Below are 26,333 nucleotides of genomic sequence, written 5' to 3' on the forward strand. Positions count from 1 at the left end.
TACATGTGAAATAACAGGTACTTATCAGAAAGATTCTGATGGTAAGTTATTCAAGCGTGCAGGTCATCAATGGTCAGTCCTAGAACTTAGGTTCCTAATAGAAAAAGGAGATCAGCAGCATATCTGGTGTTCCAGAGTGTCTACAATGTAAATGAGGAAGAGGAAGAGCGAAAAATAGAGAGAAAAGAAACAAATAGCGAATCAGGCTCTCAGGTTGGAACATAGGCTGTAGCTGTAGACTGTCTTCTGGGCAGCTTGTTCTTTCCAACCACTGACCAGACCTGTGACTGAGGTAGCTTCGAGAAATCAGTTGGAGAGGATATGGGAAGGCAGGATGGAATGCTCATAGGAGGAATTTCTAGCTTTTCCCAAGCATGTTCAAGGTCCTCAGGAGAACGTATGATGATCTGGCGGCCTCCCTTCATAAAAGCAAGTTCAAATGGGTAGATCCAGCATATAGGGATGTGTTGCGCTCTGAGAGCTTCTGTGAAGGGCTCCAGGATGCGTCTTTTTGCCAGGGTGCTGGCTGCTAGATCTTGGAATATTAGTATGTGCACCGCCTCATAGGAGATTTCTTTAGCTTCTCGGCGGCTCGCAATATAGCAGCCATATCCAAATAGCTGAGAAGTCCACAGATAATGTCTCTAGGGGGGTTGTCTGGTATCGGCTTGGGCCCAAGGGCTCTATGTATGCACTCAATTATAACCTGTTGGGCTCTTTCTTCCTCTGATAGCATCCTGTGGGATGGCCTCTGCGCCAAATGTCTTGGGTAGGCCCCAAAGCCTAATGTTCTTCCATCTGCTACGGTTCTCCTGGTCCTCAATCTGCAGGACAGTGTGGTTTATATGATCTCGATAGGAGAGGGTGATTGTCTCCAGCATCTCGGTGTGTTGTATAAGCCCTGACTGGGAGTCATCCAGCGAGGACACTGTGTCCCAGGTGTTTCATGTCAGACTTTATGTCCGCCAGGTCTCTCATCACTGGGGTGATAGCCTTTTTGAGGGCCTTGGTTACGAAGGACTTAGAGATATGTGAATGGTCCGACTCACCAGCCGCGTCTGAGAGCACCCCTAAGCTTTTCTCATCTGAGTCTCCCCTCGTGGAAGGCGGAGGAGCGCATTTCAGCACCATCTTAGGTCTCCAGGCCGGGGAAGCATGTTTCTTTTGAAGGTATCTGTGCATGTCAGACTGCGCTTTTTCTGGTTTAGGGGTAAAGGGATCAGTCCCCTGCTTCTCTCTTCTGATTTTGGGTTATGTGGGCTCAAATTGCTTAAGGTGGAGGTGATTCAGCCAGGAGCGCTGCAGTTATGCCCCCGATTTGGCCTCTTTAATGCAAACCACTCTGATCCATGGAGGCCTCAATTCACAACTTACAGTACTAAATAAGCTACTGCTAACATCTTGGTGGTACCATATACCACAGGACATTTTCAGAGATCTTGTGGAATCTATGCCTTGATGTTAGGACTGATCGGTGTATTAGTTGATAAAGATTGTTTTATTCCTTTATTTATTTGATTTTAACAATGCAATGAAAATGTACCTCTCCTACACTGAATGTAAAGGTAAGAGAAGTATATAGCTAAAGATAGGACCCACATTTGGAAAACCTATAAACCTTTCTGTATGATGAGGACAACTGGATTTAGTGGTGAACAAAAAAAATTATTAATTTTTTGACTCTGCATAAATCTTCCCTATATAGGTCAGTTTATCCACACCAATTTAATTTTCATTAAAGAATATGGATTTAAAACACAAACCCATAGACTCCATAAATCTTCATAGTTACATTCCCCATGTATATAAGATATCAATTGCTAATAACAACACAGCATTCATGAGGCATAAATAATACAACGGGTCAGAAGAAAAAATCAGCAGTACTAGTTTTATTTAAGAAGGTAATGAATTCACTAAATTAATAATTGATCCAAGATAGATTTCATCATCTTCCCAACCTCTCATCATTTTATCTTTTTCTTTGTGCAGTACTGAACATATTATACAGAGGATGTGTAAGTCAAGAAGTCAAACCATTGGCACCATCAGTATTAGGGTCCATTCACACATCCGTATGTGTTTTGCGGATCCATGGATCTGCAAAACACGGACACCCGCAATGTGTGTTCCGCATTTTGCGGTCCGCACATAGCCAGCACTATAATAGAAAATGCCTAATGCAATCGTGGACAAGAATAGAACATGTTCTATTTTTTTCGGGAACTGAACTGCGGACCCGGAAGTGCGGATCCAGACAGCACATAGTGTGGCCCCATAGAAATGAATGGGTCCACAATTCTGTTCCGCAAAATGCGGAACAGAATTGCGGACGTGTGAATGGACCCTTATTGTAAGGATTATAAAACACGCACTGCTAATGGCTAATGTCATGTGCCAGGAGGAACGCTGACATATAAACTGCCATGAACATAGGTCTATAGGGACATATCCATTTACTTTAGACCACATATATGAAGTAGACTGGAAATAAACAAACATTCACCAACACCCCAACCACATATATTTAATTAGCTTGGACAACATATGTAGGATATGGCCAAAAGGGCAATAGAGAGCCATTTTAACCATATAAATCCTTTGCGTATTGTATTTCCTGCACATGCAAAATATAAAGTATCTGGTATGAATAAGTACACCAGCCTCATCAGGTCTAGGAGATCTATTACAAACCGGATTCCAAAAAAATTGGGACACTAAACAAATTGTGAATAAAAACTGAACGCAATGATGTGGAGATGCAAATGTCAATATTTTATTTGTAATAGAACGTAGATGACAGATCAAACCTTTAATCCGAGTAAATGTATTTTTTAAAGGAAAAATATGTTGATTCAAAATTTCACGGTGTCAACAAATCCCCAAAAAGTTGGGACAAGTAGCAATAAGAGGCTGGAAAAAGTAAATTTGAGCATAACGAAGATCTGGAAGACCAAATAACACTAATTAGGTCAATTAGCAACATGATTGGGTATAAAAAGAGCTTCTCAGAGTGGCAGTGTCTCTCAGAAGCCAAGATGGGTAAAGGATCACCAATTCCCACAATGTTGCGCAGAAAGATAGTGGAGCAATATCAGAAAGGTGTTACCCAGCGAAAAATTGCAAAGACTTTGCATCTATCATCATCAACTGTGCATAACATCATCCAAAGATTCAGAGAATCTGGAACAATCTCTGTGCGTAAGGGTCAAGGCCGTAAAACCATACTGGATGCCCGTGATCTCCAGGCCCTTAAACGACACTGCACCACAAACAGGAATGCTACTGGAAAGGAAATCACAGAATGGGCTCAGGAATACTTCTAGAAACCATTTTCAGTGAACACAATCCACCGTGCCATCCGCCGTTGCCAGCTGAAACTCTACAGTGCAAAGAAGAAGCCATTTCTAAGCAAGATCCACAAGCTCAGGCGTTTTCACTGGGCCAGGGATCATTTAAAATGGAGTGTGGCAAAATGGAAGACTGTTCTGTGGTCAGACGAGTCACGATTCGAAGTTCTTTTTGGAAATCTGGGACGCCATGTCATCCGGACCAAAGAGGACAAGGACAACACAAGTTGTTATCAACGCTCAGTTCAGAAGCCTGCATCTCTGATGGTATGGGGTTGCATGAGTGCGTGTGGCATGGGCAGCTTGCATGTCTGGAAAGGCACCATCAATGCAGAAAAATATATTCAGGTTCTAGAACAACATATGCTCCCATCCAGACGTCATCTCTTTCAGGGAAGACCCTGCATTTTTCAACAAGATAATGCCAGACCACATTCTGCATCAATCACAACATCATGGCTGCGTAGGAGAAGGATCCGGGTACTGAAATGGCCAGTCTGCAATCCAGATATTTCACCTATAGAGAACATTTGGCGCATCATAAAGAGGAAGGTGCAACAAAGAAGGCCCAAGACGATTGAACAGTTAGAGGCCTGTATTAGACAAGAATGGGAGAGCATTCCTATTTCTAAACTTGAGAAACTGGTCTCCTCGGTCCCCAGACGTCTGTTGAGTGTTGTAAGAAGAAGGGGAGATGCCACACAGTGGTGAAAGTGGCCTTGTCCCAACTTTTTAGGGATTTGTTGACACCATGAAATTCTGATTCAACATATTTTTCCCTTAAAATGGTACATTTTCTCAGTTTAAACTTTTGTTCCGTGATTTATGTTCTATTCTGAATAAAATATTAGAAGTTGGCACCTCCACATCATTGCATTCAGTTTTTATTCACGATTTGTATAGTGTCTCAACTTTTTTGGAATCCGGTTTGTAAATAATATATGCAGTTCTATTGTAAAATCTTATTAGATCCTCTTTAAGTATTGGCTCCTTGGACTTTTAATAATCTGGTGGCTCATGCTGATCGCAAATATTAGGAACTTTTTGGATAAGTATTTTGGTTAACTGGTCCAAAGAAATCATTGCATAATGGTTCAAAACATGACATATACTGTTAAACAGGCAGCTGCATTATTGGGGCTTAAATAGTATCGTTCACCAGCGACCTCCCTATCCAAAAGAACAATCAAAAGATAAACCCAACCCTGTTTGAAGCAGGTGAACCGCAGCTATATTTCTATAGTTGGATAGGTAGTTCACTTGGGACAGATTTCCTTTAAATGGTCTCAAAGAAAGCAAAACAGGAACACAAGAATGTGGTTTTCTGAAAACCAGAGGCCGAATCCTATTCATGAAGCACATGTTGCCAGTAGGTCATCAGAATAATTATGAGAGTTTTAATAAATTATCCTCTCATTCTTTAGTCTTGGAATAATTTTATTGATTTACTTTTTTTTTCATGTTGTTATACCACTTGCAAAGTATGGGTAAAATATGAAATGGCATAAAAGGTAACAGAAGTCAAACTACATTGAAATATAAGTGAAGTTTAGAGACAGTGGAGGAAGTGGCAAAAAACACTTCACATGAGATAAAAATGTCTGCCACTGTTACACGTCGCTGCCGTGCTGATCTTGTGATTGATAAACTGCACACAGGGTCATGACAGGATGAAGCAACTGGGTCACTTGCCGTCACTCATTCCACTGTCGTCCTGTTAAGTTTAGTGCACATTACATGTTTATCACTTGAAATAGTAAACTTTTCACACTTTTCTGAAAATAAAGTCTGTTCATAATGCGGAACCTATAAAGTCACTCAGTTTAGGAAAAAACTGTAGAAAAGAAACTGAAATTAAGCTAGTATCAATTTGGTGACACTCCATTAAAGGGGTTGTCCACTTTATCTATATTGATTAGCTATCCTCAGGAAAGGTCAATATCAGATTGGCGGGGGTCCAACTCCCGACACCCCCTCCATACAGCTGTTTAAAGAGAAGGCCGCGCTCAGAACAGGTCATCAATATCAGATCGGCAGGGGTCTGACTCCTGGCACCCCCACGATCATCTGTTTGAAGAGAAGGCTGTGCTCCTGCAAGCACTGCCTTCCCTTAATTTTTTTTACCTGTTCGCCGTCGCAACCGCAGGCAGGTGTTATTACACCTTAGCTGTCCCATTTACTTCATCGGGATGGCTCTTCCTATACACTTGAAAAGGAAGGAGCCGTCCCATAGAAGTGAACGGGATGGCTTAGATGTAATTATACTTGCTCACCGCTGTGGTTGCGATGGCAAGCACATAAGCAATGAAGGGAAGGCAGCGCTTGTAGGAGCACAGCCTTTTCTTCAAACAGGTGATCAGTGGGGGTGCCAAGAATCAGACCCCTGCCGATCTGATATTGACCACCTTTTCTGAGGATAGGTAATCAATATAAATAAAGTAGACAACTCCTTTAAGTTCATTACAGGATGTCTTTTTGCTGGGACCTATGCAATAATTTGTGGGAGAACCTGACAAGAAGTGTTCAATTCTCCTGCAGTGACCCCACAGATGAAAAGAAGCATTACACGGTGCTAATTAAAGTCAATGGATTATTTGTGTGATGTACAGACAAGATGAGCCCTCCAGAGTAAGAAAGAAACACCTTTGTGGTCCTTATAAATTTGCACTTGCCTTTTTGGGCTGTAAAAACCCCAGAATAAGTGCATCCGTATTTTGTAGGGCACCTGTGTTTTAACTGCATGTGTTGTATGTCTTTTCTGGACATTTTAGGCAAACAGAGTGTATGACCACTTGCGTTTTTGCCCTCTTTCCCCATAAAGACACATCCTGTGTCTTTGAAAAGAAGCTAGAAAGGCAAAGAAAAATCCCACCTAATTAACAAAAACAGCAGTTCCAAAAAAAGGTGGTCCTATCTATATAGATGGATCTCTGTCCTATGCCTACGAATGACTGTATGTTAACAGATTTCCAATCAGTTTCCAGGGCTATCTGTGCAGAGACCAACTGTGATACACTAGCATTGTTTCATGTCAGCGGTAGCCAGATCCAGACTTCAAGATCTACCAACATGAACATTTCCAGTTCTCTTCAAGACTCCGAGCTGAGATCATTAGGGTTACTAATACATACAGTTATACACCTCCTTGGTAATGAGGAATATGCAGTGGCGTAACTAAAGTGGTATGGGACCCATGGCAAACTTTAGATCGGGGCCCCTCCCCCACACCATGCCCGGTCGCACCATCTGTGTCTTCAATTGTCACACCCCTGGTCCCTGATCGCCCAGTAATGCCCCAGGTAATGTCTCTCACTGCCCCCCAGTAGTGTCCCCCACTGCCCTCAGTAATGTCCCCAGTAGTGCCCCCCACTGCCCCAGTAGTGCCCCCACAGCCCCTACTAGTGTCCCCCACAGGGTCACAGATATAGGGGAGGGGAAAACACCAGATGAAACACAGAAGTAAATAGACAAGCGTCTAGGCCTCAAAGCTAAGAGAGAGGGATGATGACCTCCAAGGAATCCCTAGACCTCTCCCTGACTCCTGCCAATATGAGTAGACCCTGAAGGTGGGAATACTCATACACCGGAACCTAAGCCCTGGAGACCCTGGTAATCCCTAGTAGTGGTGGCATTGAATGAGACTACTGGTTCCTTCCCAGATGAAGGAACCAGCGTCTCCCTGAGGCCTAGAAAACAACTAACACAAGCAAACCATAAAATGCACTTACAGTAGCTTAAAGCAGAATGGAGGAGCAGGAGATCCAAAGGAACAACACTCCAGCTCAACCAACTCCAGCAGGAAATATCAACCGCATGGTAAGCAGTGTGAGTCAGAACTAAATAGGGCCTCAGTAATGACTACAAGCTGCACCTGACAAGAGGTGTGGTTAAGCAAAAAAACAACACTGCGAGGAGAAAACAGAGAGACTGTCAGATACCCTCATGTGCCGCCAGTCTCTCTGATCTTCTCACCTCTGTCATGGGAGGGACCGTGACACACAGACCCCAGGTGTGCACCCCACTAGTGCCCCCCACAGCCCCTAGTAGTGTCCCCAATGCCTCCAGTAATGGCCCCAGTAGTGCCCCCCACAGCCCCTAGTAGTGTCCCCCACTGCCCCCATTAGTGCCTCCCAAAGCCCCTAGTAGTGTCCCCCACTGCCCCCAGTAGTGTCGCCCACTGCCCCCATTAGTGCCTCCCACGGCCCCTAGTAGTGCCCCCACTGTCTCAGTAATGTTCCCAGTAGTGTGCCCAACTGCACCCAGTAGTGTCCCCCACTGCCCCAATGATGTCCCCAGTAGTGCCTCCCACAGCCCCTTGTAGTGTCCCCAACTGCCCACAGTCTTCATGTAATGGGGTCCAGCATTTTGACTGTACTTAATGCCCGTCACAGCGATCATCTTACCTGCATAATATGCACTTCTCCAGTTTCTAGGCCTCCAGCATCAGGCCCCGATGCTGCCACACTAAAACTAGTCACACATTAAGAAGGTGGGCAGAGAGTGACTAACGTAGCGACCACCTGCTTCATGTGTGACTAGTGAGCGCAACTGGCCCCCTCCCCCCACCGGGCCCAATCGTTATGCCCCTGGGAATATGTGCACTGTTAGGGGATCTGAGGGTCAAGTTTGACCATCACTCTTTTACGTACTGTGTATAATTGAAACCTATGAATGAAAATGCTAGACTTCAAAGGAGCTGTCCATCACCTCTAGTGATTAACAAAAAGATTATTCTATTGACACAGCCATACGCCTAGTCTGCTACGTCTTAAAAGCCTCAAAAATATCAGGGAAGCCTTACTACTTCTGCCATGGTAAATCCTATTTAATACCAGAGACTCCAATAAATTAAGAGACATCGCTGTATCCAAATCAAATGGCCTTTATTAAGGAGATTAATTTGATTTAGACAGTCATGGTCAGCAAGTATAGGAACATATTGAAGAATATTTAGTTAGGGAATGTAATTGCTTCTTTTTTTTGTTACAGAACAGACCTCCTGGCGGAAATTTTATTGTGTAGACTGGGCCTTTAGATTAGGAATTCATTTATAGGCCCGGCTGGTCTGACATTTAATGACTTAATCAGGTTTCCAAGAGGCTCTGTGCTCACAGGCATACAGTAATTCAGGTCATGGGCAGAACCACTGACCGGCAGTGTTTCAAGGATCTGCAAGAAGAACTAAAACTTCTTTGAGTGCCTAAAAAAAGTGTTCACCCCCAGGGGCAAGAGTACCAATTTTATGTGCGATGTGACAAGTTTTAACCGTGTAAGTACAATAAAGCGCGGTGGTGAACCGATCTGTTTGCGGGTCTGTACTATGTCCATTTTCCTTTTGAAGGAGTAAAGGTTTCTGTTGTCGGTCGGTACTGGGACCAAGGAAGCCAGTAACGAAGGAGAGGAAAAAACTGCCTGTGCAAAGGGACCACATGTGAATATTCCCCAAGACTGACAGCTGTTAGCGCGGACCCATATTTGTGTGTTTTTATAATGAGTGGAGAGGCAGATGACCCTTCAGAATCAGACACTAGAATTATTATAAATTATTGTTATCCGTTTTGTTTACTATTGGCAAAAGGAGAAAAATCTGTTAACTTAATCTGCTGGCTAGGCTTCAGTGTGTTAATGAGTGTAAAGCTGGGTTTACACGGCCTGCGGAGCCGCTGATTATTGGGAACCAAGCGTTTCTTCCTGACAACTGGCTACTCGTTCCCTGGGGGTGAAGTGCTGCATTAAATGCAGTCGCCTGCACAAACGACTGTTTCACCCGATGAACCAGCGTTTGTAGGTAAGCTCATCCCTGATAATCTGCTCGACAATCGGGTCGTGTAAACCCAGCATTACACACTTATCATGATCTCTAGGGTGTCTTTACATATGTTACCACAGAACGCTATGTGAAACGGTTGGCAGCTGTCCATCCGCGCTTGGAAGGCCCCCTATACATATGTCCATGTATCCAGTTTGGTTCCCCCCCAACGTGAAGGAAAAAACGCCTGAGGGGAACTGAGCCAGAATTGATCCCTTAGTTTCCTATTGGATCATGCAGATTCATCTGGCACATCCGTTGTGATGCTGAATGTCAAATATCGCCGGACTGAAAAACGTGGCATGCTCAGTTTTTCTTTACGGTGCTATCACTGACATGCAGTACACATATATCAGTTGTGTCCGTCTCATATCATAAAAAAAACTGTCCGGGCACAACTGATATAAGTGAAGATAGCCGAAGACAAGCCCTGAGTCTTCTCTGGCATCTTCATGTCTATTCCATCAATCCTAAGAAAAAAGACTTTTTACAATATGTAAATTATGCCCTGGGAGCAAAGAGGTGCCGTTACACCTAGTTGCACCCGGAGGCTCCTCCCTATCTTCTATGCTGTGCCACCTCTGTGATGTACCGGCCAGGCAGTCCCTGAAGTCTCGCAGGATGGCGTTTGGTACATGTGCAGTAAAGGAAAGGTAGATTGCCCAGTGAGACTTCAGGGATTGCCTGGCCGGTACATCACAGAGGTGGGGGCGCAGCAAAGAAGATGGGGGAGCCTCTGGGTGCATATCATTTACATATTATAAACAATCTTTTTTCTTAGGACTGACGGAAAGCATGAAGATGGCAGAGAGGACATGGGACTTGTCTGACAAGCGCACATGGACAGCTGCCAACCACATAGTGGTATGTGGTGACAGATGCCCTTTAAAGTATATTTGGCAATTGCATAAATAGCAACTCTCTAATAGATAATTATATTAAAATGCAGTTTACTTGTGCAGATAATCTGACAGGACACAAGGAGTGCTGTGTAAAACCTAAAATGCCTTGTTGCCCAGCAGACCCTTAAAGGGGTTATCCAATCCCTATAATGACCCCCCCCCCCCCCATAGAGATTATACTTACTCTGCTCCGCGGTCACTCCTGACCCCTGCACGGCCGCCACTGCATCTCCCCATTGCGTAGATCACAACATCCAGCAATTGGGGGAGCAGCCAATAGCAGGCCGTGACAGGGACAAGCCTCCCTAGCATCGCGGGTGACACTAGGCAGGCTCATCAGCATCGTGGCCTGCTTTTAGCTGCTCCCCCTCGTCGATGGGTATACGCGGGTGCCAGGGACTGGGTAAGTATAATGTATATAAGGGGCCCGTGCATTGGGTGGGGGTCATTATAGGGGTTGAAAAACCCCTTTAAACAGACACAGACTGGTGTAGTACAGCCTATAAACTGACATTGCACTGCCATAAGGACACTGCAAGAAAACCGCCAAGGATTTGAAATTACCTAAATCTCTGCTGCTGCTGCTATTGTCACAATGCTGCTGGTAATGTGAATGCGTCTGATAATATAATATTATGGAATTGCAATTCATGCAACATCTAATACAGGGTTTAATATGTGTGAAAGCTCCCTTTACAATACCTTGTGTGCTAATAGAATTCATGAGTGCGGCTTATATTAAGTTCCCATAATTACCAGTATGTAATGCACTTCACACTCTCACATGTATCGTTAGGGTTAAGCTTTTTTAATACAGACTAATACGGCCCGTTCTGATGTGCTCTCCTCTCATAATTACTGGAAGATGTAAATTTAGGACATAATTGCTATTAGAACATATTCATAATGAGGACAAATCGCAGCTTCTTCCATCCTCCCGTTATAGGTGGATTATGCTTTTAATGATACCTACACATAATTCAGTTCTGAAAAAGAAATACTTTTTTAATCAGGAGAACCACAGCTATATGTCTCTGCAAACGGTTGGATAGGGAGGTCGCTGGTGACAGACTCCAACACTACAGTGCGTTATCGGCCAAACATGCCATTCTTGGAGGGAGTCGTGTATGGTCACTCTTATTCTGAGCCATTACAACACATCATACACACACCAAACATATAGCATTAAAGTAGCTAGCTCAGTGCTCTAGACTAAAAAAAATTACCAGGAGCCATCGGCTCCTAAACTAAAAAATTAGGGAGCCAAATTACATTTTTTAGTCGCCAAATTTTTGAATGTATATAAAAAAATAAAAAAAAAGGACTTGGAGAAGATGAGACGCAGGTCACAGTAGTGAGCCAGCACTACATACCTCTCACATCCAGTGATAGCTTCTGAGGGACAAGGTGACTAAAAATGGCGAATTGCGCGGTTTTGAGTTTTTTTTCTGTTCTGGCCTTTACCAAGCGGAAATATTTTTTTTATATTTTAATAGCTCACACTTTTTCGGACGTGGCGATATGTAATATGTTTATTCTTTATTGTTTGTAAATTTTATATGTAAAATTGGGTGTTTTTTTTGGTGTTTTTTTTTTAAATACCGTATTTTATTTAATAACCATTTCTTCCCTTAGGGACTAGAACCTGGATTTTTTCATCCCTCGTCCTATTCACCCTGACAGATCTCTATTAGGGTGAATAGGATCTCGCACATCTCCCTGCTGCCCTGTGTATAGTGCACACAGCAGCAGGGAGCTGACCATGGCAGCCAGGACTTCAGTAGCGTCCTGGCTGCCATGGTAACGATCTGAGCCCCAGCAGTGTAATCTGCCACTCCCACCAATGGAGGGGATGGGACCCTGTGGCCACCATATAACAATGGGGGGGGGGCTTGTGGCCAGTGATAATTGGTGGGCGAGGGGGCTTTGGGAGGGCGCACTGCACCACCAATGAATGTAATTAAAGAGGACCTTTCATGGGTCCAAAGAATATAAACTTGGTAGCAGGCTACACAGAGCGGCACCCAGGGATCTAAGTGCACTTACTATTATTCCTGGGTGCCGCTCAGTTCGCCTGCTGTGGCCCCCGGTATTTTCAACATTCAGAGCAAGGAGGAGGAGACGCCAGTGTCTCTCCTTCTCCCTGACAGCAGCGCTCCTTCTCCCAATCACAGCTCAGAGCCAGGGAGCTCTACGTTCATATTCTCTGGACCCATGAAACGTCCTATAATTCATTAAATCAAGTATCTGCAGCGGTATCACAGACCCAGTACCCGGCCTCAATAACAGGGCATGCGATCTGCGGCATTTAACCCCTCAGATGTGACACCTGAGGGGTTAATTGCCGCAGATCGCATGCCCTGTTATTGAGACTGGGTGCCGGGTCTGTGATACCGCTGCCTATACTTGTATTAATATGTTTTACATTCATTGGTGGCGCAGTGGCCACAGCTCCTCCCCTTCTCCTCCCTGCTATCTCCCCATTATAGGTAGTGGCAGTCGCGTCACAGTGGAGAGGGAGGGACTCCTTCCTTCTCCACTGTGCTAGAAGAGAATGTAGGCTGTACAGTCGCAAATGGCGACAAGACTAAAAAGTCTTGTCGCCATCTGCAAATTTTAAGGTGTATTGGCGACCGTTTTGGTCACCATCTGGAGCCCTGTAGCTCATTAATGAAGATCAGTCCTAGCTGGGGTCCTAGGTTCGAATCCAACCAAGGACAACATCTGCATGGAGTTTGTATGTTTTCCCCGTGTTTGCGTGGGTTTCCTCCGGGTACACCGTTTTCCTCCCACACTCCAAAGACATACTGATAGGGAACTTAGATTGTGAGCCCCATTGGGGACAGATGGATGCTACTGTCTGTAAAGCGCTGAGGAATATAGTAGCGCTATATAAGTGCATAAAATAAATTAACAAACCCTCAAAGATCTGCCTGGCAGAACTGATTGGACAATGTCAGACTGTACAGGGACACACCACACCCCAAATAATACAAGTATGTAATAAAACAGACATGTCAGGAAAGGTGACCGCACCTCCTTGAGCTGTAGCATCTCTTAACGGGTTCTTAAAGGGGTTTTCCATGATCCTTTATTAACCATTTATGAAGGTTGCTTTAATTTTGTAACATATTTATTTTATCTTTTTTGCTCTTATCTTCCATTCTGGGCTGTGGTCACATGACCATGTCCATGTAGCTCTCTCTTAATTTGTGTGAAGCTTGTTCATTGGTGTGTCAAAGCTGCAACGGGGCAGTGATAGGGGCGTGTTTATGTAATTAGCAGGGTGGGAGGGGCTATAAACTTGCTTGGTGGTGTTGGGGGCGGTGATAGTGGAGTGTTTATGTAACTAGCTGGGTGGGAGGGGCTATAAACTAGCTGGGTGGTGTTAGGGGCAGTGATAAGGGCGTGTCTATGTAATTAGCAGGGTGGGAGGGGCTATAAACTAGCTGGGTGGTGTTAGGGGCGGTGATAGTGGAGTGTCTATGTAACTAGCTGGTGGGAGGAGCTATAAACTAGATGAGCATTGTTAGGGGGAGTGTCTGTAACTAGCTGGTGGGAGGAGCTATAAACTAGCTGGGTGGTGTTATGGGCAGTGATAGGGGAGTGTCTCTGTAAATAGCTGGTGGGAGGAGCTATAAACTAGCTGAGCATTGTTAGGGGCAGTGATAGGGGAGTGTCTATGTAACTAGCTGGGTGGGAGAGGCTATAACCTAGCTGGGTGGTGTTAGAGGCAGTTATAGGGGAGTGTCTAAGTAACTAACTGGGTGGGAGGGGCTATAACCTAGCTGGGTGGTGTTAGGGGCAGTGATAGGGGAGTGTCTAAGTAACTAGCTTGTGGGAGGAGCTATAAACTAGCTGAGCGTTGTTAGTGGCAGTGATAGGGGAGTGTCTAAGTAACTAGCTGGTGGGAGGGGCTATGAACTAGCTGGGTGGTGTTAGGGGCAGTGATAGGGGAGTGTCTAAGTAACTAGCTTGTGGGAGGAGCTATAAACTAGCTGAGCGTTGTTAGTGGCAGTGATAGGGGAGTGTCTAAGTAACTAGCTGGTGGGAGGGGCTATGAACTAGCTGGGTGGTGTTAGAGGCAGTGATAGGGGAGTGTATATGTAACTAGCTGGGTGGGAGGAGATTTAAACTAGCTGGGGGTTGTTAGGGGCAGTGATATGGAAGTGTCTATGTAACTAGCTGGGTGGGAGGAGATTTAAACTAGCTGGGTGTTGTTAGGGGCAGTGATAGTGGAGTGTCTATGTAACTAGCTGGTGGGAGGAGCTATAAACTTGCTGTGTGGTGTTAGCGGCAGTGATGGTGGAGTGTCTATGTAACTAGCTGGTGGGAGTAGCTATAAACTAGATGAGCATTGTTAGGGGCAGTGATAGGGGAGTGTCTGTGTAACTAGCTGGCGGGAGGAGCTATAAACTAGCTTGGGGTTGTTAGGGGCAGTGATATAGGAGTGTCTAAGTAACTAGCTGGGTGGTAGGGGCTATAAACTAGCTGGGTGGTATTAGCGATAGTGATAAGGGAGTGTCTATGTAACTAGCTGGGTGGGAGTAACTATAAACTAGCTGGGTGGTGTTAGAGGCAGTGATAGGGGAGTGTCTATGTAACTAGCTGGGTGGGAGGAGATATAAACTAGTTGGGTGGTGTTAGAGGCAGTGATAGGGAAGTGTCTATGTAACTAGCTGGTTGGGAAGAGATATAAACTAGCTGGGTGGTGTTAGAGGCAGTGATAGGGGCGTGTCTATGTAACTAGCTGGTTGGGAAGAGATATAAACTAGTTGGGTGGTGTTAGAGGCAGTGATAGGGGAGTGTCTATGTAACTAGCTGGGTGGGAGGGGCTATAACCTAGCTGGGTGGTGTTAGAGGCAGTGATAGGGGAGTGTCTATGTAACTAGCTGGATGGGAGGAGATATAAACTAGTTGGGTGTTGTTAGGGGCAGTGATAGGGGAGTGTCTATGTAACTAGCTGGATGGGAGGGGCTATAAACTAGCTGGGCGGTGTTAATAGAAGTGATGGGGGATATGTAACTAGGTGGGTGGTGGGGCGTTGTTAGGGGTGATGGAGATCATGGGTTTGGTTGGATACAGCAACAGGAAGTGCTACATACAGGATGGAAACAAATCAAAGGGATTGGTTCACATGGTAAAAATGCATGAAACTGAAAAAATACAATAAAAAAGACAGGAAATATGTACTAAAGGTAAGCAACCTCATAAGCATATCTGTAAAGTTATCCTGGAAAACCCCTTTAACTATTTGCTGTCAATCTCATATAGCCATCCAATCCTTCTGCTGTGTAATAACGGCAGCATATCTCGTCTGTCCGCTGCTCTGGACATATTTCCGTTCTGCCCTGTGCCACCTATTTATCGGCAGCTACGTTCGAAGGCACTTACCTCCGTTACTAAGTAACTAAGAGGAGCATGAATGTGGTCTCTGCCTTATTTATGTGCGAGCAGATTAATGAAGGATTATTAACAATGCTCCTGGTGTAGGGAGGCAGATTCAATGTCTGGGTAATGTATGGAGGTGTCATGGTAATATAAATGAGATGAGTCTTTTGTAGCTTCACCTTTGTACCTTAAAACAGAAAGACTGATGACAGATGTAACAATGATCCAGAGAATATAAAACTGTAGCTCTAGGTTTTTGTTTTTTTACACAACCTGATTCCAGGTCACAACAAGAGCCAATACACGATAAAACCAGTCAATCAGCACTCGTTTAAAAGACTTGCAGTCAAATGAACGCTCATTCCCAATATCTGTCCCACGTAAGTGTGCGGGCAATCAGCTGACAAACAAGCAAAGGCTCGCCTGTCGGATGATCGGATCGTTTATGCAAGCATGAAAATACTCGCTGGTTGGTAGAACATCTCTCCATGTATGCAGGGATGAGCTGCCAACATAATGTACGGTAAAAAGCACTAGGGATGAACGATCGTAGTAACAATCATTTGCTTTCCTCCATGCACTTTGTAAAAGCCTTTTAAATGAGAGTCGATCAACTGATTTTATCACCGATCATCGTATGTTATGGCTGGAATCAGGCTTAATGGGGTTGTCCGGGTTCAGAGCCTTCCAGCCCCCCTGATATGAGCATTGAAGCATTTTCTGATGCTCTCCTTTGCCCTGCGCTGAATCACGTAGAGCAAAGGCATTTTTTGGAGATCCGGTGACGTACCGGGCTAACCATGGGGACTGCTAGACAGAGGCTTCCGCTTAGCAGTGAGCCCAGTGACGTCACCGGCACTAATGGATGGGCTTTAGTGCTGCCCTAGCTTGTAAAACGGCAATGGGAATCTTCCGCCTAGCGGTAAAAATAAATAAATAAACAGCCCTTGCCCTGCGCGATCCAGTCCAGGGCAAGGGAGAGCATAAGATGCTCCGATGCGCATGTCAGAGGGGCCGGAGGGATGAAAACCCAGACAGCCCCTTTAATAAAAAGACCCTTACACAGGCCGATGAATGATCGGTACTATAACAGTTCATCTACATTATGTGGCAGCACATCCCTATTTACATGGAGAGATGTGCTGCCGACCACTAAGCATTTTCATGTTTGCAAAAATGATTTAATCAACTGACAAACAAGAATTACCATGGACCAATTATTGGAACGGTCATTACCGATGGCTGGCTGATCATCTGCCAGTAAATTTAGAAATATAGTATACTGAAAAACTGCACAAATAACAAATATATTCTTAAAGAGGACCTTTCACTAGTTTAAAAACTAAAAACTAACTATATCAGTGGGCAGAGCGGCGCCCAGGGGCCCCCCTGCACTTACTAGTATGTCTGGGCGCCGCTCCGTTCGCCCGGTATAGGCTCCGGTGTGTGCAGCTCCCACTTTTGTACGGGGCGGAGTTTTTGTATTAGGGTTGTCCCTTGCTGCAGCGCTGGCCAATCGTAGCGCACAGCTCATAGCCTGGGACTCCCAGGCTATGAGCTGTGCGCTACGATTGGCCAGCGTGACACTATGGTATTTGCATTTTCCTTAAAATTGATGGTCTGTCCTTCAAGAGAGCCTGTCTGCAGGTTTGATCATGCCAGTGTCTTCAGCACTAGGTAGGGGTTGGGGAGAACAGTACAAATATACCTTTTGTGGAGATTTTTTTTCAAAATTAGGGGTAGTGTGAATATGAAATTTTATTCAAACAGATTTTCTTTCAAGTGCCCATGGTGGAGCTTCCCTCTGTTCTGAATGGCAGAGGTAATGGTCCCCTTGCTGTATACTACAGCTGTCACTGAGAGTAGAGGGGAACAGGCATCTTGGTTTCCAACAAGTCCAATCCTTTTGTTCTGCCATGGGAAAAGCTGAAGACAGACGTGTTTGGCAGCTACTTGTCTCCTCTTTCTCTGTTGAGGTTGAGGAGAATTGATGTTACCAAAAACCCTTCTACTCCTCCTTACAAAAAAAAAAGTTCTGACAGGATAGCAGATTCAAATCTGACAAAATGATAAGCCCAGAACCAGGGATAGGGTTGAACCGGCTAGTTAGAGGAGTTAATTGAGAAACTTACTAGAAAGCTCCACTGCACCTTTTCTGGAGACACTGAAGTGACATGAGATTTGAATGAGCTGCTTTTCTCCTCTAGGAGAGGGATCTGATTGTATGTTCTGTGTTGCACGGATGGTGGTAGGCATTGGAGATCATTTCTCAACTGCTGGGAGAAAGAAGGAGTAGATGCATTAGGTAAAACAAATGAAATGACTAATGGAGGTATTCAGGCATTAATTTCTCAGATAAAATTGCAAATGGTTCAGACATAACTGGAGCTGGTATATAATCCTAATAGCTTTCTTTGTGCCTTTTTTCATCTGTGTGGCAATCAGTATAGTCACCTACACAACACCCATTGGGGTGGATCAATAAGATGCAGATCTGTCTAGGCTAATAATGCTTGTGATCTGGACCCAAGTTAAAGTTGTTCTCCACCTTAGATACATATGGGATATCCACATGTTATGTCATAAATGCCAAGTAGGTGGAAATCCCAATTCTAAGGTTCTCATCTGGAGAATAAGGGTTTCCTGACCCTAGTTCTGTCAGATGAGGGGACCAGTAGAGGAAGCAATCAGACACTGAACTGAGAAATGGCTACAAATAAGCCCGCTTTCACACGACCGTATGGCTTTTTCAGTATTTTTCGGTCCGTTTTTCACAGATCCGTTGTATAGTTTTTTGTTTCCGTTTTTCTGTTCCATTTTTCCGTATGGCACATACAGTATGCAGTAATTACATAGAAAAAATTGGGCTGGGCATAACATTTTCAATAGATGGTTCTGCAAAAACGGAACGGATACAGAAGACATACAGATGCATTTCAGTATGTATTCCGTTTTTTTTGCGGACGCATTGACTTGAATGGAGCCACGGAACGTGATTTGCGGGCAATAATAGGACATGTTCTAGCTTTCAACGGAACCGAAAAATGGAAATACGGAAACGGAATACATATGGAGCACATTCCGTTTTTTTTCTGGAACCATTGAAATGAATGGTTCCTTATCCGGTCCGTATACGGAACGCAAAAAACGGCCCATAAACGGAAAAAAAAAAAACGGTTGTGTGAAAGAGGCCTAAGTTCAGTTTTCTCTGTTCATGTCCAAGTAAGTTTTGGACCTTTCTATCTACTTCTGGCTGCAGCTGCGTCTTTAAAGGGGTTGTCAGAATTCAATGAAAACTCAGGCAGCAGCTGTAAATGTGATAAAATAACAAAAGATACTCACCTTCTTTCTCCCCTGCCGTTTCCAGCATCTTGCACCAGTCCTGCAGTGCGGACGTCATCTTCCGGGCTGGAGCGCTATGCTGGAAGTGGCAGGGGAGAAAGCCTCTTTTGTTATTTTATCACATTAACGCTGCTAAGCAAGCTTTTATATGACTTAGGCTACTTTCACACTAGCGTTCGGGTGTCCGCTCGTGAGCTCCGTTTGAAGGGTCTCACGAGCGGCCCCGAACGCATCCGTCTGGCCCTGATGCATTCTCAATGGAGGCGGATCCACTGAGAATGCATCCGCCTGCCAGCGCTCAGCCTCCGCTCCGCTCAGTGAGCGGACACCTGAACGCTGCTTGCAGCGTTCGGGTGTCCGCCTGGCCGTGCGGAGGCGAGCGGATCCGTCCAGACTTACAATGTAAGTCAATGGGGACGGATCCGCTTGAAGATGACACCATATGGCTCAATCTTCAAACGGATCCGTTCCCCATTGACTTACAATGTAAAGTCTGAACGGATCCGCTCAGACAACTTTCACACTTAGAAAATTTTCTAAGTTTTAATGCAGACGCATCCGTTCTGAACGGATGCGAACGTCTGCATTATCGGAGCGGATCCGTCTGATGAAACATCAGACGGATCCGCTCCGAACGCTAGTGTGAAAGTAGCCTTAGACAACCCCTTTAAGCAAATACTACAATTTTTTTTTTTTACATTGAGCATTATTTTACACAGTGAGAGAATGGGGGCACTCGCTGACCTTTTTGCATTTGGCATTTTGGTAAACTTTGAAACAGAACAGTTTGTCAATTGAGACTATACCACAGGTCAAGTTTATGACATTTCTATCAATTTTAATATCTGCAACTCCATTCCAGGTCAGCAAGTTACTGCAAAAACACAGCACCAATTTACCCCTCTATGACTGAAAATGATCTACAGCTGAGGGATAGGCTTCAGGATAAAAAAATATCTGCTCATTGATTTTCATTGGGATTACATTGTCCAATTTTTTTTTTTCAAGAAGTAAAGTGGTGAGGCATGGTTTTCATCTGACCACAACAATTAGATTAAGGGCTCATTCAGATGGCCGTATGCTGTCCTCAAAAATGCGGATCCATTTATTTGCGGATTAGATGCTGTCCTATTTACTTCTATGGGGCCCTTTTCTTCCATTGCACGGCTCAGCAAAAAAATGAAACATGTCCTATACTTGTCCGTGAAAATCAGGACATGGCCCTATTGAAGTCCATGGATCAGCAAAAAAACGGAATGCAATCCGTTTTTTGCGGACATGCTGAACTGTCCGCAAAAAACGTATCCGCATTTTTGAGGACAGCATACAGCCGTCTGAATGAGCCTTAACTGATAAAATAATACCAGCATTTAATTAAGAATAAAAGCTGCCCATAAACATTGGATAAATGTGAGCATATGCGGCCAAAAATCTTAGGGTGCTGACACACGTTCAGGTTTTTTGATGCAGTTTTTGAAGCCAAAACCAGCAGTTGATTAAAAACAGTGGAGAAGGTATATCAGTCCTTAATACTTTCTGTCCTCTTATGATCCACGCCTGATTTTGGATAAAAAAACTGGGTCAAAAAGCCTGAACGTGTGTCAGCCCACTTAGGCTCCTCTCACTTATGACCAGCGTACGCTCCTGGTACATACAGTTAGGTCCATATATATTTGGACACTGACACAAATTTAGTTTTTATTGCCTGTTTACTAAAACATATTTAAGTTATAGCTATATAATGGACATGTACATAAAGTCTAGACTTGTAGCTTTCATTTGAGGGTATCCACATTAAAATTGGATGAAGGGTTTAGGAGTTTCAGCTCCTTTACATGTGGCACCCTGTTTTTAAAGGGACCAAAAGTAATCGGACAATTGACTCAAAGGCTGTTTCATGGGCAGGTGTGGGCAATTCCTTTGTTATTTCATTCTAGATTAAGCACATAAAAGGCCTGGAGTTGATTTGAGGTGTGGTGCTTGCATTTTGAAGATTTTGCTAAGAAGTAAACATGCGGTCAAAGGAGCTCTCCATAAAGGTGAAACAAGCCATCCTTCATCTGCGAAAACAGAAGAAACCCATCCGAGAAATTGCCTACACTATTAGGAGTGGCAAAATCTACAGTTTGGTACATCCTGAGAAAGAAACAAAGCACTGGTGACCTCAACAATACAAAAATACCTGGACACCCATGGAAGACAACAGTGGTGGATGATCGCAGAATAATTACCATGGTGAAGAGAAATCCCTTCACTACAGCCAACCAAATGAACAACACTCTCTTGGACAGTGATGGCGAACCTATGGCACGGGTGCTAGAGGCGGCACTCAGAGCCCTCTCTGTGGGCACTTGCACCCTGGAAAAGTCTATGCCTTATGCCTCCTGCACACGAACGTGTGCACCCCGTGGCCGTGCTGCGGGCCGCAATGCATGAACACCGACCATGGGGCAGCCGCAGTGCATCGCGGACCCATTCACTTTAATGGGTCCACGATCTGCAAAAAGATAGGACATGTTCTATCTTTTTTCAGAACGGAAGTACGGGATGAAACCCCATGGAAGCACTCCGTAGGGTTCCGTTCCGTGCTTCCGTTCGGCACCATTCCGCATCTCCGGATTTGCGGACCCATTAAAGTGAATGGCTCCGCATCCGTGATGCAGAATGCACACTGAACGGTGCTCATGTATTGCGGATCCGCAAATGCGGTCCGCAATATGGCAACGGGACACCTACAGTCATGTGCAGGAGGCCTTAGACTTTTCCTGCCATTCATCAGCTCAGGCGCACTATGAACAGCACAGGCAGCGCACTGAGTGTAAACAGGCTTTTAAAGCGAAAAGTACATGGAAGATATACTATACTGGACTGTAGTATTCAGGGGAAATTCCCATGTTGGCACTTTGTGATAAATATGTGGGTTTTGGGGTGCAGTTTGGGCACTCGGTCTCTAAAAGGTTCGCCATCACTGCTCTAGGATATAGGCGTATCAATATCCAAATCTACCATAAAGAGAAGACTGCATGAAAGTAAATACAGAGGGTTCACTGCACGGTGCAAGCCACTCATAAGCCTCAAGAATAAGAAGGCTAGATTGGACTTTGCTTAAAAAAATCTTAAAAAACCAGCACACTTCTGGAAGAACATTCTTTGGACAGATGAAACCAAGATCAACCTCTACCAGAACGATGGAAAGAAAAAAAGTATATCGAAGGCATGGTACAGCTCATGTTCCAAAGCATACCACATCATCTGTAAAACACGGTGGAGGCAGTGTGATGGCTTGGGCATGCATGGCTGCCAGTGGCACTGGGTCCCTAGTGTTTATTGATGATGTGATACAGGACAGAAGCAGCCGGATGAATTCTAGGGTTTTCAGAGACATACTGTGTGCTCAAATCTAGCCAAAAGCAGCCAAACTGATTGGTCGGCATTTAATAATACAGATGGACAATGACCCAAAACATAAATCCAAAGCAACCCAGGAGTTTATTAAAGCAAAGAAGTGGAATATTCTTGAATGACCAAGTCAGTCATCTGAACCCAATAGAGCATTTCACTTGTTAGAGACTAAACTTCAGACAGAAAAGCCTACAAACAAACAGCAACTGAAAACCGCTGCAGTAAAAGCCTGGCAGAGCATTAAAAAGGAGGAAACACAACGTCTGGTGATGTCCATGAGTTCAAGATTTCAGGCAGTCATTGCCAACAAAGGGTTTTCAACCAAGTATTAGAAATTAACATTTTATTTACAATTATTTAATTTGTCCAATTACTTTTGAGCCCCTGAAATGAAAGGGTTGAGTTTTAAAAATGCTTTAGTTCCTCACATTTTTATGCAATCATTTTGTTCAACCCATTGAATTAAAGCGAAAAGTCTGACCTTCAACTGCATCTGAATTGTTTTGTTCAAAATCCATTGTGGTAATGTACAGAACAAAAATTTGAAAAATGTTTTTTCTGTTCAAATATATATGGACCTAACTGTATGCTGAGTGAACCCCTGGTATACCTCCGCATACTATATCTTCAAAAATAAAAAAAACTATACCACTCATTATGGAAGTAATCAAGACCGGTGCTTTCTGCGCTGGTCTTCAGATCCTCTGCTCTGCTGGAGGTACATGCCTCATCATGAATTAGGCGCATGCTCCAGCAGTCTGTGCACCTAAACTACATCTCAGAGATGCTGTAGATTTCTGGCTTAATTTGTACCAGAAAACTGACGTAAATGAGATAAATTTGTCTCAACTGTTGTCTACACCCATTTTCCGCATTTGCCACCCCCCCCCCCCCCCCCCCCCCATTTAAAAAAACACATATAGCTCGCGATTTTTTAAAGCCAATTTTCTGGCACAAGGGAGACAATAAATCTCCTCCGAGAAGCAACGTATTGGTTTGGTTGAAAAAAATGCAAGAGTTGAGATGAAAATGTAATGTATGACATCAAAAATAAAAGGTATATATATATAGGTAATTAATCAACGTCTATTCATGTAATCACTGGAGATCTCCATCAATATGTTAAAAACATGTTCACACGACACAGTACTTCCGACATGTACTTTCCATGAACTCTGGGTTGGACAATTGGATGTTTCCTGCGGATGTGATGCAGGTTTGCACACATTAGCAAACTAGATGACCTCACATTTTCTTCCTGAAAAAAGTTTCTGCAGGAGAAACAAAATAATGGAAATCTATGCGGAAATCTTCCTATGCATGTGAACAGGGTTGCAGACACCCGATTGACAAGAATGGGATGTGGAGTGCATGCGTATTATGCACCAAAACCTGGATGGAATATGAATAAAATTTTGTCGTGTGAACATAGTCATAGCATAATATTGAACTAAAATATATTCAGTATGTTACTCTAAGCGGTAGTCAGTAAAGAGTCCATAAATCTCATCCATTATTCGTTAACAGCCAATAAAATATTGTGACATACACAATTTTACTGCAGTTTTATTATTGATCCTTTTATTTTATGCACCTGTTTACTGCAGCTTTTCTCAGGCAAGAGGCCTGTTACTTTACTAAGCCCTGGTGTCTTTTATTTATTCATAACCCGTGCACAGAGCAGGTTGGCTATTTAATATTATCTCAACATGTCACTAAATCCTTGGCACTATGCAGGGGGAAGGGATGAGCTCAGACATAAAGCTCAGGCATCCGGAATGTGGCAGTACCTGAGCGTCTCACTATTGTGCCATCATTCCAACATATCACTGAGATCTTCAGTAGAAGAGAAAATGCTACAGCCTGGAGCACCAGCCTATAAAATTGGAAATCTGTATCAGGCTGATATTCTCAGGCCCATTTACCTATCCTGGAAAATGAAGGGAAAAAAATGACTAGTCTGCCTTTCTAGACCTGGAGAACAAGTTTTCAAGTCAAATATTTAGCAATTGAGGCCAACAACAAGCATCTTATTGATCATTTTAAAGGGTGTCATGGGCGGTGGGTGTTGAACCACAGAATCAGCCAACTAGTTTGACAGGGCTAACAGTCTTATTCTGGCAGTCCACTGGTATTCGCCCTTTAACCCCTGTACAGGGATCTGGACTTTGCTGTAGAGGAACCACCAGGCTGCTACCTCTTGGAGTAGCCCCTGTGTGGTTGACAGCTGACCTACGGGGGTAAAAAACACTGATGCAAAGAATGAATCAGTTTTTACTTGTAGTCAGTAACAGGCAGAAATTAGGACAGGCAGAGTTTGTGTGAATCAGGTCAGGCATAGCTCAGGTCATGCAGAAGAGGGTCAGAACTGGTAAACAAGCAAAAGTTGGTACACGGACAGACTGTCACAGGCAACTAGTAAGTTAGACTACCTATAGCTCAGGCACCCTCCCATCGGTATAAGTGCCTTAAATACCCCAGGTTAGCCATCTATTGACTGGTGATGATTAGCGTGTATGAGTGTTGGCCTTTTAAGGGCCAGGAAGTGTTCACATTAAAGGCCTGCCCAGAAGACCTGACAGACAAGCACAAGCAAGCAGGTGTGGACCACTGGGACAACAGGAGCAGAAGTCAGGTGAGTAGTGTGGCCCTGTGCCCACCCCATATATATATAAGGTACGTAGTGGCCCCCTAATCTCCTTCTCTACTGTCTAGAGGGAAATATAGCTATATATTTATGAATGTAGAAGTAATGAAGAATTAATGAGACGTGTCTGGGACACTTCACTATTAGATCACTAAGCCAGCACTGAGAGGAAGGGAAGAGAGCAGGGAAGTTACTTAACATTTTAGTCCACAAATGAATGGGAGAAGGTGGACCAGAAGGATAAACAGCAGGTGATGCTACCAGAGCAAAATCTACATAAAAAAGAATGATATTTTAATTGCACGTATATTGCAATAATACTTTGTTTGCATTGCTCTATTTATTGCATAGTAATGCTTTTTGTTGGATAAGCCCTTTAAGATGGCCATAATGATAACCTAATAGGGCTTTTCTGATATTTCAATATGGATGGTCTACAAAGCTCCGGCCATTGTGTAGTGAACACAGCTGGTAACTGCAGTGTTTCTCCAATTTACTTTAATGGGAATAGCGCTGAAGGAGTCAGTTCAGTTCACTACACAAATGACGGAGCTGTGTAGTTTTGGCACTAACTTCTGGCGCCGGAGCTACTGCAGAAGAGCTGATCAGTGGGGTGTGGGGTGTCAGATGCCCACCAATAAGATAGGGATAGTCTATCCTGAGGATTGCACATCACTTGTAAATGTGTGGATTCAAAGAGTCACAGTACTTTGACACAATTTCATTTAATTTAATAAAGAATGGTGTAACTAGCAAATTTCTAAATCATTTCATTGAAAAATAGGCCTGCATACCACCTGAAAAAAAAGCTGTAAAGTCATTGCCACTAAAACAAACATAGTGGGAAGTACGGGAAAGGAATTCACAACTGTACAGTGCTGGCAGATTCCACAGAATTGATACGCCACTGCTTGTGAGAGAAATGCATCTGGCTGTGCAGCTGAAACAGGGAATAATATGGCTGAAAAAGACATTAGGGAAGCCCAAAAAAGAGCTATACCTTTACAGTTATAATTGTACAAATATGCACAGACATTAAGCAAACTTTTTTGAAAACTCAGGTAGGTTTGAAGATGGTCATACCCATTCAGTTAACAGCTTATCCTTCCAATTTACTCACTAAGGGATTATTCATGTCTGCACTACATCAGGCACATAACTGAGGTAAATTGCCCGGACAGACCCCACTGACTATAATGGGCTTTCGTCTTGTTTCCATTCAGGAGTCCCTTATTTTAACTGACAAAATAGTCTTGTATGCAGAATTTGGTCCAGTATTTTTGAAGCAGGTGGGAACACAGCCTAATATGCACTAAGTGTGCATATGTTTTAAATAAGAAAATAGGAGAAAGCTTGGGAACAAAGGGTCAAATATGTTGAAATCCAGCATGGCTATTCCTTCTTTCCTCTGACATCTGCCCTTGAACGAAAAGCCAAGACAACTCTATAAACATCCTAAACTTGTTCCCTTGCACACTGCCTGCCCTGAC

The 26,333-nt window shown here is 43.9% G+C and overlaps 1 protein-coding gene across 14 annotated transcripts in view; it reads right to left on the reverse strand.

Moving 5' to 3' along the window:
• RIMBP2 (RIMS binding protein 2) overlaps positions 1-26,333 on the reverse strand; it is a 573,825-nt gene that overhangs the window by 358,798 nt on the left and 188,694 nt on the right. For all 14 annotated transcript variants that reach the window (XR_005776163.1, XM_040416249.1, XM_040416247.1 and 11 more), the window contains one exon: positions 17,585-17,725. Coding sequence is in view for 12 of the 14 variants with exons in the window: in XM_040416249.1 (XP_040272183.1) it covers positions 17,585-17,725 (141 nt within the window). In the remaining 2 variants the exon portion in view is untranslated. The remainder of the gene's footprint in view (positions 1-17,584; positions 17,726-26,333) is intronic.

This window comes from Bufo bufo, chromosome 2 (genome assembly GCF_905171765.1).
Source record: "Bufo bufo chromosome 2, aBufBuf1.1, whole genome shotgun sequence".
Taxonomy (NCBI): Eukaryota; Metazoa; Chordata; class Amphibia; order Anura; family Bufonidae; genus Bufo; species Bufo bufo.